This window comes from Vulpes lagopus, chromosome 17 (assembly GCF_018345385.1).
Source record: "Vulpes lagopus strain Blue_001 chromosome 17, ASM1834538v1, whole genome shotgun sequence".
Lineage (NCBI taxonomy): Eukaryota > Metazoa > Chordata > Mammalia > Carnivora > Canidae > Vulpes > Vulpes lagopus.
Window position 1 is genome coordinate 5,578,809 of NC_054840.1, and position 13,155 is coordinate 5,591,963.

General features: G+C 46.4%; 1 protein-coding gene across 1 annotated transcript in view; it reads right to left on the minus strand.

Annotated features, from left to right (window-relative positions):
• Positions 1 to 13,155, minus strand: part of FNDC3B (fibronectin type III domain containing 3B) — a 336,187-nt gene that overhangs the window by 88,564 nt on the left and 234,468 nt on the right. The window contains exon 7 of the mRNA XM_041731610.1: positions 7,516 to 7,574. Coding sequence (XP_041587544.1) covers positions 7,516 to 7,574 — 59 coding nt within the window. The remainder of the gene's footprint in view (positions 1 to 7,515; positions 7,575 to 13,155) is intronic.

The following is a 13,155-nucleotide window of genomic DNA, read 5'->3' on the forward strand; positions in this document are numbered from 1 at the left end:
GCGGGAGGAGCCGTACTGCACTCTGTGGTGGCCTCTCGGCCTCGCCAGCCAGTACTTTTCCGACCAGGCTCCTTGAAGGACTCCATTCCCAGAGAACCCAGTGGTGGGGGTGTAGAACCCAGGCCCAGGCTGAAATGGGTGCCGAGGTGATGCTTCATCTCTCCCAGCTCCGTTTTTTCTTTTCTTGCTGGTGTAGCCTGTGTAAGACTTCATTAGAACAGCGGACTCCTGCACCTTCTAACACTCCAGCTTTCTTCCCTACTGAGGACCGCGCTGAGGCACGTCCCAGTCCACCTGCCAGGCTGTTCCCAGCAGGCCTGGCTCCTGCCGCCGCCACCCCCTACCCACCTCCCCACTGTAACCTGCTCAGGAGGGGATCTGCGGTGGGCATCCTGCCCTTCCATCCCAGGCGCTCACTCGACGTGGTGCCTGCAGCAGCTCTGCCTTCCAGATCTACTATCTGCGCTCCCATCCTTGTTTTAGAGTCACGCGTAGTCTAATTATTTACGTCAGCTGAACTTTGATGTTCTAATTTTTTAAAGGTTATTTTGCTGCTCTCTGGATACTGGTCAGAATAGCATATTAAGAAACAACAGTTAACAGAGATGCCAACACTTCATGTTCACAAAGACTTTATTTAGTGGTAGATTGTTGTTAGTATTCTGTTAGTTTGTGGGTGGAGATATGTAAACTATCCGGTTTCCTTTTGTTTTTTTTTCCCATTTTTGTCACCTCCTGATCTATACAGAGCATTAAAATTTAATACAAAATAATTTTAAAAACATGAATAGCCTGGAATGTGAATACTGAATCTCTCTTTCCAGTTTGTCATTTATTCTGTTCTTTGCTGAAAGCCCTCATTTCTGCTCAGATCCCTCCGTATCATTTCTGCTCGTTATAGACATTGAATCATAATACATTTAACCAATTCTTTAGTCAAACTCCTACTCAACATTCAAGACCCCGGCTGGGCCTCACTATCCCCAAGGAACCTTCCCTGAAGTGTTTCGTCTACCATCTGCCCTCTGTTCCACAGCAACTTGCTGGTATCTCTTTCGCTACAAATCACGTTTATGGCAATCGTCTACCTTTCCCACTGGATGGTGGGACTCCCTAAGGCCAGGACTCAAAGGCAAATTTAACTATGAGTAATAGTTGCTTCATAAATGTTTGCTGAATGAAAGATAAAAATCAAAGGGAACAGGACAGTCTGCGTTTCTGATACAGGTGACATCGTGGATGGTAGACAGCACTACGCGTCCCTTTAAAAAAAAAAAAAAATCTGAGATACTGGTTCAGAATCAAAGTCCACCCTTTTTGCTGTGGCTCCACACTAACATCTCCCTCTAGCACCCTTTCAGGATGTCATTCCCTCTCACGTCCCCATACCTTAGCTTTTGACTTTCCTACTTTCCAACCGAGGACCTCTGCCTCAAAGAGCACCAACCCGGTGAAGAGAGACACATGCGGGAGAGACGGCCTCGCAGCGGACACACAGCACAGAGACACCCACGGCAGCCTGAGACCAAGTCAGGAAAGGCCTCTGTGCATTCCTGCCTGAACCCCCGCTCAGAATCAACCACTGTTTGCTTTGTGCTCTGGCCACATTCTGCTGGTACCTACGCTGGGCAGTCACTTCGTGATATTGTCCTTATTTGGTTACTTGTGTGCTGCTTCTTGTGACTAGATTTCGAGGCAGCGTTTCTACAACGTACACAGGGCATCTGCTGAATTCTTGGACGCAGCATTAGTGGGCAATCTGGAGTTACTGGGTATTATATTTTATTTTTAACTTATAGATGTTTTGCTCTGAAGAGTTTAGTTTGCAATTAAACAGAAGGCTGGGTAGGTACTGAAAACCGTTCAGACGAGGTGACAATTGGCTGCCGTGCGCCATTCCAAGAACACAGTGTGTTGTGACACGGATTCCATGAATGGTGGTGTGAAATAACATCATGTTTCAAAATAGCTCGGCAAACGCTAGCGCTTTAGATCCTGCACAAGCGTCCAGAGATTCGCATCCCTTTAAATTGCTTTTCAGTAGCTATTAACGACTTACACGTGGTTAAATTATTAACTGAATAGTGATGTACAGCACTGGAAGCCTCAACTCCAGCAACGCTCCTCCTTTTCTCCAGGCTCCCTGAGCAAGCCTGAAGGAGGCCACGGGTTCTCTGAGCACAGACCTCTGCGGTGCGCTCTTCCAGGCCAGGCCATCAGAGGTGCTCTGGGAACGTTCTGAGAACGCTGTGACTGTGTCGCTGTGACTGTGTCGTTTTCGAAGAACAGCAGCCTCAGCTTCTGGGAATGCGCTCCTAGAGCTAAGCAGCTGCCACCTCGATCACTCCTCCCTCCTGTGCTCCCGCTCCCTCCCTTTCACCGACTCCAGGCTCTCCCATTTCCTTTCTTTAGGCCCTGGGATCCCCTCAGAGAGGGACTGCTTTGTCTCTGGGAGAACTTGGAACTCACTTCCATTCCCAGGACGATTCCAGGAGATCACACGGTGCCCACACGGTGCCCTTGGAGAGAATGTCACGTAAAGGGGAGTCCTCAGCACGAGACACAGCCTCCAGGTGTGCAGCCCCAACAGGAGACTGGCGCTCTGGGCACTCTGGCTGGTGCAGGCCTACTTGAGAGTGAAAGCATTCCCACCCGAGCTTCACCTTCCAGGTCTTCCTCTCTCATTCTCTCTGGAGGAAACCTTCTCGCCAGCAGTGACCAATGAAGTAAAGAGGGACAGCGCATTGCAAGAATCGTCACGGCTGATACCCAGAAACAGAAGTCTAGAAGCCATGAAACCGACTTCCTGGTATTTAATTATCCTACTGTAAATTGAAGTCAATCTCCTTAACGATGATGATAAAAGTGGTGACTTCTAGTCACAAAATAGCTGGCCAAGATCCAAGCAGCCACTTGTTTTGGCAACAGAGATGGAAAAGGGTCCGCTGTGTGGGTTACCAGCGCAAGCCTGCGTAGAAATTAAACTGTCTTGAAGTACCTTGAAGGATTCATAACATCATCCTTTATTTCTAAATAACTACATACGGATTAGAAGTTGTTGTCGTCTACGTATTTATTAAATGCAGACTCCAACTGGAGGGACGGGGCTAGGTAAAAGTACATCCATGTGCATCCCCATTAGGAAGTAAATGACTCCCTGCATGAGCTTGTAGCTCTTTGATACACAATCTTTAGCTCTTTTTCTCCTTGTCCCTTTTTCTCTCCTGTTCCTTCAGTATTTTAATACTTTCCTGCAAAATTTTACTATCTTAATTCTTGGACTGTATTATATGCAAATGATACTCATTACTTGCATCAAAAATACAATCTACTCTCATGAAACTACTAAAACGATTCCTCCCACGTTAAAAAAAAAATATTTCTATGTAAGTTCGTGGCTTCTAAATTTGGTCAGAACTTTGGAGTTAACTATGTGGGAGGCCTGCAGATCCAATTAGGGAGCACGTTAAGGAAATATTACCATGGAGATATTGGCTTCACTTCAAAAGTACCATCAAGAAAAACAATACCACGATGGAAAATTGAAAAGGAAAAGGTCAGAGATCATTATAAAACAAAAATGCTCAAATCTAGGATTTCACAATCCTCTGTTTCTGTAGCTCCTTAAGTGCTTGCTAAAGACCTCGAATCTTTTCAGGTATACAGCTGTTTATTTTTTCGAGGAATGGCTTCTTAGAGGGGCAGTTGTTTCTCTTAGGCCAGTTTACTCCCTTCTGGAACCGGCAAAGCAATTGTTTCCAGAAGCTAAACATTAGCGGATGGAAACAATGCAGGTTACGTTTATTTACATCCTGAAAATAAACAGCTCAGCAGTATGTGGGGGACAACATGTAGCACCATCACCCGGGCAGATTCAATCCTGCGGGGCTGGCGGCGGCACGTGCTGATAGAGGTTTAGTCCAAAACCGCTCGGAGTAACAGCCGCCTTGTTTCTGTGATGGAGCAGCGGCCAGGCCTGCGGATCGCGAGGCACCTAAGTCACCGCCTCAGGACAAATATCTCGTAACTTCATACCCTGTTTTACTCAATGACCAAGCCAGCTGGATCTTTATAGTATCCAGGTTTTTGAAGAGTCAATGACTTGCTTAATTCAGGTGGCCCCGAAGTTCTAGAAAGATGCCTAGAACCCACACATCCTAAATATTGTTTCTATAGCAAAAACAAATCATCTACAGAATCTCAAAAGGGAAATATGTGCCTTGGGAGCCTGGGTGGCTCAGGCGGTTAAGTGTCTGCCTTCAGCTCACGTCATGGTCCTGGGGTCCCAGGATTGAGTCCTGCATCAGGCTCCCTGCTCAGCAGGGAGTCTGCTGCTTCTTCTCCATGAGCCTCCCCTGTGATCATCGTCTCTCTCTCTCTCTCTCAAATAAATAAAAATCTTAAAAAAGAAAAGAAAAACATGTGCCTTTTATTTAGAGGTGTTATCAGATGTGGCTAAAAGAAAAAAGAAATTCCCCAAGTGCCCGACTGCTGCAGCTCTGCTCCTTTCCCTGGAAAGCAGCCGGACCCCCGTCCCATTCCGGGGTGGAGCAGGGAATTTCGCTTTCCCATCGTGATACCCTATAAACTACAGGGCAATACTCCATTCCAAGCCCTGTGCACACAGTACATAACTCACATCTCACATAGTCCCCCGTGGCAGTTATCATCCCACCTTTCCAAAGTGAGGAAACCGAGGCCCGGGGAGCTTGACGGGGGGCCAAGACCACAGACGGTTATGGCCCCGAGGGCCAGACTGCAAAGCAAAGGCCCTTCCTCTCCGTGCTGCTGCCTCGAGCTCTGGCACCCGGCTGTCCCCACATTCCCCCAGGCTGGCTGGACCGCATCGGATGCCGGCCAGCCTTCAGGCATCTGTCGCCCTTGCCAGAACCTCGCTGCAGCCACTGCAGCCTGCCACACATCGACTCAGCAAATATTTGTTAGGGGCTCACTAAGTGCCAAGGACAGTGCTGGGTATTAGAGGCACAAAGATAAATAAGACACAGTCATGAATAGGAACTTCAGGCAGAGACAGGGGAGGAGAGGCAGGGAGGGAGAAAAAAAATGTGTGAACCACTAACGGGGCTAGGAAGGACGAGGGGGAGATCACCAGGCAGACAAGGTTATGTGGGGGCCAGGGGTAAGAACGACCCCCGAAATATGTCCACGTCGCGATCCCTAGAACCTATGAATACACTGCCCTGTAAGGTAAAAGGGACTTTGCAGACGTGAGGAGCGTGAGGACCTTGTGAGACAGGGACTGTCCTGGACATTTCGGGTAGGCTCCGAGAAGGAGCCACAAGCCAAAGAATGCAGGCGGCCTCAGGAAGCAGCTAGAGAAGATGAGGAAACAGAGTCACCCCAGAGGCTCCGGAGAGAGCCCTCCCAACGCCCGGACTTTCTCCTCGTGAGGCCCACTGTGACTTTCTGGCCACTCGGATGACAATCTCGCCCATTCTACACCGCGTGCCCTATCTGTTCACATAAAAGCTAGACTATCGATCCTGCTCTAAAAGAGCCTACAGTTAAATGCCTAATACATGCCGAATCAGGAAAGGACTAGCGCACTTCAACAGTGCTTTAATCTTGCCAGAGCCACACGACTGTCGCTTCTGGGGTAAAGAAACGACAAGGAAAACACTGTGTGTGTTCACACGAGGGAAAGACAGGGCTGTGCAGTCTTGTGCTGACATCTGGGCCACTGCACTCACCTGTCTCTCTGCCCCCTCGCTCTGCCCACGACTCAGAGCGGTTTCCTCATTCTGCTGTGCCTTTCCCATGTCTCTGTCCCCCAGCCTTTTCTCACCTCTCCCCATGCTCACTCCTCCAGCCCCACGGCTGTCACCCCCTGCTCTGCTTGAACCCTAAGTCCAGGCCCTGTGCTCTCTGACCCCATCCGGCCCCTGTCCCCCCAGCACTGCCCTGTCACGGCCCACTGCGTTCACCCTCCCAGGTGCCCCGCTAGGGAAACTAACTCAACACGTCTAAAACTGTCATCCAAGTCATACAAAAGACACAGACACCAGCCCATCCTAGAGGAACCCACAGATTACCAGGAGACTCAGACCCGATGAGTATCGGGTATCACACACCTCCACGCAGGCATGGTGAAGCTAGCATGGGACCAGAGCTCTAAGGACCATGTGGAGAATCCCACTCAAGGACAGGGGCAGCAATCCGGGGAGACTCCAAGGAAGCCACTCTTCAGGGGCGGCATCTAAGCCTAAAAGCCCAGCTACCTGGGACACCAAGTACCTGACAGGTTCTAAACCTTACTGACGTCTCTCCGTGGCTCCAGCATTCGCCTTCCCCTTGCCACGCACGCGGGGGCCAACACCCAAATTCTGACTCCTCTGTAGCCTGTCACCAACACGACAGCACCAGCTTCCTGACGCTTGCCTTCCTGGGATCATCCTCTTCTCAATCCCGTGCATCTGTCAACTGTTTCATCATCCTGGAAGTAGAGCCCTGACCAGGTACCTTCTCTGCTCAAACACGCTCGACGGCCACCTGCTCCTTAACCAGCCTTCAATACAGATCCCACGGCTCAATGTCGACACCCCACAGGTTCCACTGCCCAACTTGATGTCCCACAGTCCCACCACTCAACGTCCACACTCCATAGGTCCTACCGCCCAACGTAGATGCCCCACAGGTCCCACCACCGACCAATGTTGACGCCCCACTGGTCCCACCACCACCCAACATCGACGCCCCACAGGTCCCACCGCCCAACGTTGACGCCCCATTCCTCTCCCCGTTCCCTACTAGACCTGTCCTCCAACATGCTTCATGCTTTCAGGTTTAGTCAAACTCAACTGTGCGTACCCTGAGGCATGTTAGAACTCTTCTGTTAAAAAGCCTCAGTGTTTTAAAACACACCAAGGATCAAGGTTTTCCAATTAGGCCAGAAAACATCCCAAGAACTTTGGCTCTCTGACCACACATGAAAGGCTGAGTCAACATTTTGAATTTTTCACTTGAATTTCAAAGCATGTGGCAACATCAAACTGAAAACCTCACAATATCACCACTCCTACCAATTTTTTTTCCCCTTGCCATTACACTTCAGTATTTTAGACAACCCCCCCCCCAGCTAATATTTAAATACCTTTTTGAAATTTACCTGGAAAAATACTTGTGGAGTCACTGAGGTTTTCAAAAATTATTACTACATTTACACAGGCTAAAGGAAATCACCAAAAAAGAAAAACGTTCTGTAGACCTGTGGCGGGCGAGGGTGTGAGGGGGATGATATGTATCCTTGAAACTAGGGAAGAATATCTAATTGCGTTCAGAGTATCTAAACAGAGAAGACATTCTGGTGGATTCTGGATGAATAGAAGGCTGCTGTTCTATATTTTCATGCTCCATTAATAACAACACTGCTTCATAGTTTATAAATAATCGGCAATAGAAAGGGGCCCTTTTGTTTACCTCCCATGTGGTGAAAGAAAAGTACACTTGAAATGCTTAAGAATGTGTCATTTATGCTGAGAAATCCAGAAGACATACCTGTGGTTTCTCTATTCCTGAAAGAATGTCTTGCACCCTCTTTACTTCCAACTCATACTCTGTGTGGAAAAAGAGAAAAAAGAAGAACCGTTAATTCCAGTAGAAGGCAATAACGTCAAGTTCCTTCTCCAAGGCCTCCTCTCCAGAGCCATGAGGTCAGTTGCCAGTTACCGCGACCGTTTGGTACCAAGCACGGGATCATGAAAATTCGGGAATGGGAATAATGATGCAGGGGTGGGGACTTCACTGTGGTCGTGGTAACTCGCCACCCTACTGGTTTACACAGTCACAAAGTCGGCAAGAGTAACGCTGAGTTCCATCTAATAATGCAACAGGCAGCAGAAAATAAAAGGTCCAAGAAGAAAGGGGGAGACTGGAGCGGTTACACGCGGAGAGCAATGGAGAGATGAGGTTGAAGGACAGTGGCCAATTCATCCAGGGCTGTGAGTTCAGATTTTTTTAGTTCAACTTTTATTCTAAGTTTAAGTGGAGGGACTGACATGGTCTTTTTTTTTTTTTTTTTTGAAGTCTTAAAAGCTCTGTTTGGCTTCTCATGAATAATGGACATACAGGGAGTGGGAGAGAACACAGAGACATCAGTCAGAACATTGCTGCACTGGCCTGGGTAAAGCACAGAGCTTGCCTAGGCCAGGGATGGTAGCGAGGATGGGGAGGAGAGAACTGGTTTTAGAGGTAAAGGTGTTGAAAGGACTGGGTAAGAAAATGACAAGAATCAAGGATGCTCCTCAGTGTTTGGCTTGATCAACTGGAAGGATGAGGATCTCTTTTAAATAAGATGGGGAAGTTGGAGGTTTTGCAGTACAGCAGGAACTGTTTTAGAAATGGAAAAGGGAGAGTGCTTGAAGTAGAGAGGATGGGGAGTGAAGAATGGGTATTAAGAAAAGATAAAGACTCTAAACTTAGGACTACATTTTGTAGAGGAACCCCTTGACTTTCACAGCCTACTCGATGTAATCTAATTTTGATTTTTACAGATTTATTCAAATGGTAAACCTAATGATGTAGGACGTAAATGCTGGAGTTACATGATTGTCAAGACATAGGTCCTCACCCTCAAACAGTTCAAGTCTAGCGGGGGGAAAACGAAAGCAATGCCATGTGATAGGTGCTTTGGTCAAGGTGACCCAAGACAGATCCTTCTAGAAGACTTCCCGAGAACCAGCATCTCACTGCCCCTGTGGACAAACAGGCGTTTGGAGGTGACGAGGGACGCAGAACTAGGGGGTGAGAGGTTAGTAGGCCTAGCTCCTCACAGGGCCGTTGAGACTCATTGCTCGGGTGTAATCTCAAAAGCCGCCCTTTTCACAGAATCCTACCTCAACCCCACCCTCTGCCCAGCCTCCACTCATTCTCATATCCTACTTATTTCCTTTCTATCCATTACCAAAATCTAAAATTTCTCTTGTTTATTGTCTTTCCTACGAAAATATGCACTTCAGGAAGGCAGTCATCCTACAGACTCAAAATAAATTTCCTTCTGTAAAGAACCAGATAGTGAATATTTTTGTTGCCTAAATGAGTGAGCCAAGCCTAAGTAAAGAATAATAAGACTTCAAGTTGGCACCACCCTAACCTTTAAAAGGATCAGTCCTTCATTTTTTCCTATTGCATTCTATTTAGTACAACCTGTTTACCTCTATTTTGGTGAGAAAAAGAAACAGGCTGGTGGCAAATTACAACTGCAAGAAATTTCACATTCAAAAGACCAAGTGACATCCTTATTTATAATCATGTATTCAGATTACGATACAGGTAATAGTTTGTACCCCTAAGTCAAACATGTACATACGCTCATACTTTCGGGAAGCTTCTACTAAGGAAACTATAAATAAGTGTAACTGAGATGTTAACTGTCCACCAAAAAAAATAAATAAAATAAAATAAGCACACTTGTAATAAACGAACTGGTTCAGGTGTTAAAAACAAAGTTTTCTCAATCTCTGGTTATTCTAGAGTTTGTAGGACCCCGTGGTTTCAAGCACTCACACACATAGGTGCATTCCTACAGCTCGCTGAAGGAGGTCACTGCTTCCTTCAGCCACCACGGACACAAGGCTAAGGAGCCAGGGGCCAGACACCATCCTTGAGGTGATAAAGGTTTAGGCTAGAATGGAGATAATCACCTATCCAACAAAGAAGGAGGGAAGAACTAAAGAGCTCGGCAAGAGAAGAATCCTCCGGACCATGTGGTAGATACAGGGCATGAGAGAAAGGCGTGAGAAAGGACGCCTCGTCCCACAAGAAACTGAAGGCCCTTCCCCCTTGCTTTGGGCCCACGGGCTAGCCTCTAGCCAGCTTTCAAGCACAGTCAAGGACAGATGCTCAGGCTTTTGACAGGAAAAGGAAAAATGAGAAAGGAGGTTGGATTAGAGGGGCTGGGGGGGGGGGGGGGGGAGCGGTGCAGATTGGTTTAAGACAGAAAAGAACGGGTTTCAGGTAAGAGCCAGAAATCTAAGTGAAAGGTCCTGACTGGGATAAAAACAAGTGCCAAGGGGCGGTCACTCAGGACTGGCCTCGTCTGTCTTTGCTTAGAGCGACGAAGGCTGACCTTGCCGGAGCCCCCAGGACCAACGTGCGAGGTGGACGGCCCGTAGCCCAGGGCCTGGCAGGCCCATCCTGTACACCGTGGGTGCTCACCTGGTGCGGAGGAGCGGGGCCGGAGGGACTGGGACTGCGGCCAGCCCGTGGGCCCAAAGCAAGCAGAACCTCCGACTGCATGGTGACAGACTCGCAGCACCTGGGGGCTGGGGGCCCAGGGAGAGCACGTGGCGGGCGAGCAGGGGCGGAGAGCGGTGGGCGTCCGCGCTGGCTGGCGTGCCCGTGGGGGGGGGGGGGGGCAGGCGGCGCAAGAAGCCCTCCGGCCAGGTCCCCCTGCACGGCCTGTGTTGTTGGGCTGGTTTCTTTTATTTTTTTTTTTTCTCATCTGGGAGAGGAGCTGTCAAATAAATGGAGCAAAGGCCTTTGGATCTGGGAGAAGGTATGTGAGAAAAGGAAGAAAAAGTAGGCCATGAATGGAGCCAAATAAACAAAGGATTCTGAGAAGATCAAAAATAAAAAGGGCAGGGCAAGGGGAGGAAAGGTAGTGACAGGACAATCACTGCCCTATTATATCAGGAGAAATGCAGTTTCAAAGCCAGACCGGATTCTTTCTTTCGTGATTCTAAATTGTGAATACAGAAAAAGAAGAGAAAAATGCATTCACACCACATTTACTGAACGCTTTGCCATTTGCGCTGCCCCAGACGAAGAGAAAAGGGTAAATAAATGCCGGGCATACAGCTTGCACACACAAGAGTGAAAACAAAATCCGCTGAACTGAGCTAAAGTGACCGTTACTTACCCCATATAAAATAAACTCCTGTACGAATGCTAGCAGCCCGGAATTAAATGCCAAAATTCGCAAGTCTACCACCTAAACAAGCGACTTCCCTCGGGCCTCGGCCTACCTCTCCGAAGCAAGATTTAGCTACGCCTCGGAGAAGTCTGCGAATTACCACCCTTTCCGTTAAAGAGCTTTGGAGCTCAGCGACCCAGGATATTTCAGAGTTTGGATCCAGCTTTCGCCCTGCTTTCTTTTTCTCTGTGGCTCCGTCTCTCTCCCTCTCTTATGCTCACACATACACAGACCGTGTTGTGAATACGGAAAAATAAATAGTAGCTAATGCTCTCACTAAAATTTACAAACAAAACCAAAAAGGAGAGTTCTGGTGATCTGCCTTCAGGAAATCTTTTGTATCAAGGTAAAAAGAAAATAGGTCTCATTTTTGTTTCTGTTTCTACCTCCTTAAAGAAAGAATCTGGTTTGCAACAACTGAACAGCAGATTGTCCTAGAAGAGGCAAAAAAAAAAAACAAAAAACAAAAAACAGAAAACAAAAACAAAAAAACAAAAAACAACCAAGGTTCTGGCACAAGGTTGTCAGATGAGGTTTTTTTCATTCTTCCCTCTGGTTTGCAGCAAGTCAGTAAATCCAGAGGCAAATCTTAGAGGCCAACTTTATATTTCTTTCTCCTCACATTGAAGCTGCCATGAGCTAAGCAAACAGATTAAAATTATTTTCCACCTGCTTTAATTTTGTTGCCACCATGGCTGACGTGGACGGACATGACAACTCAGCTTTCACATCACTACCTTCATAATATTTGGAAGCCTTTTCCTTGTAATGAAGACTGCTGATCAGGAAAGAAGGATCATAGGGTACTCTCAGACACTGCCAGAGAATGGGCATTTGTCTTATAGATACAGACACCTCTGGGGGGTACGTAATTTCCTAAAAAAGAGTGAAGAGGGAAGCCCCTAGTTTAAACATGTCTCAATGAGTTGAGAACCACCCAATTTGCAAATGCCAAAGAAAAGGGGTGTGGGGGGGTTCAGCTCAGTGACTTACATTTTCCTTCTCCCAAAACCAAATCTCCTCCCAAGAAAATAAAGCATTTTTTAGCAAAGGGAACGTTAAAATAAAAATATACAAGCAAGCAAATACTTTAAAAAAAAGAAAGAAAAGAAAAGAATACCAAACAAAACAACAACCCACACACATAGAGGGAATATGTGTCATGTGAAATTTAAACTTTCCACAAATAATGGTTTTCATGTTTGCTCCAAAAAGAACTGTAAGTTCAGACTGTTTGAATAACAGTAAGGCCTAAACTAATTAAAATATCCCCCTTTATAAACACAATTTACTTCTTTGGTTTGCTTCACATTTTTTCCATCTTAGAAAAGAAATACAGCTAGACACTTAGCTGCTCGCTATAGAATGTACTTATGGTTGTAAGAGCCCCTTCATTCCAATGGGATGACATCAGCATTATTTCTCTGTAAACCTTCTGTCTCGTTCTCATCCGCACGGCTCATTTACAGATATGCCCGGCATAACATAATATGCTTTCTCAAATCTGCCAAAGAGCTGACTTTGCTACTATCTTTAATACATTATATACAATAAACTAGGGGCAAGGAAAATATGCAACTTCTGGTCATGCCCATTTTTGGGATAAGAGGCTTAAAAGCACTCAATACTCAATAAGGAACTAAATGAATGGAAATAAATACTTTTGGATAAAAAAGAAAAATATGACTAAGTAAGGAAGAGTTAAATATCCAATCACGGCCTACCAATGCTATCAAGAATGAGTGGGGATGAGGCAAGATGGTTTAAGAATGCTTGCTGAATTGCTTTTCTAATCAGAAAAAAAAAAAAAATCTGCTATCTTCATTTTTACACTATTACCTATGCTGAGAAAAAAAAGAATCAATAAATGCATACAAAAGTAACACTAATTACTGAAGAACTTCCATTTAGTGATTATAATCCAGAGTTAATGGTGTTAAAATCAAATATTAAAAATGTACAAAATCGCAAGGAATAAATTTGCATAATCTAGGACAATGCAGTTGGTCCCCAAGGACAAATATTCCAGAAATACCTTCGGGTATCAATCATCCTGATGCTAAAAATGCAAAAGCAGACATCTCTCTAGGCATTTCGCTGGTTAAGTGGTTGGTTACTCTACTGAAAATTCTGAAAGATAGCCAAGGGAATTTCAGGCTCTCAACACTAAAGAGAAAGCAGCAAGCGGGTGAACATACGTTGTGGGAAGCTGCCTTCCAGTCTAG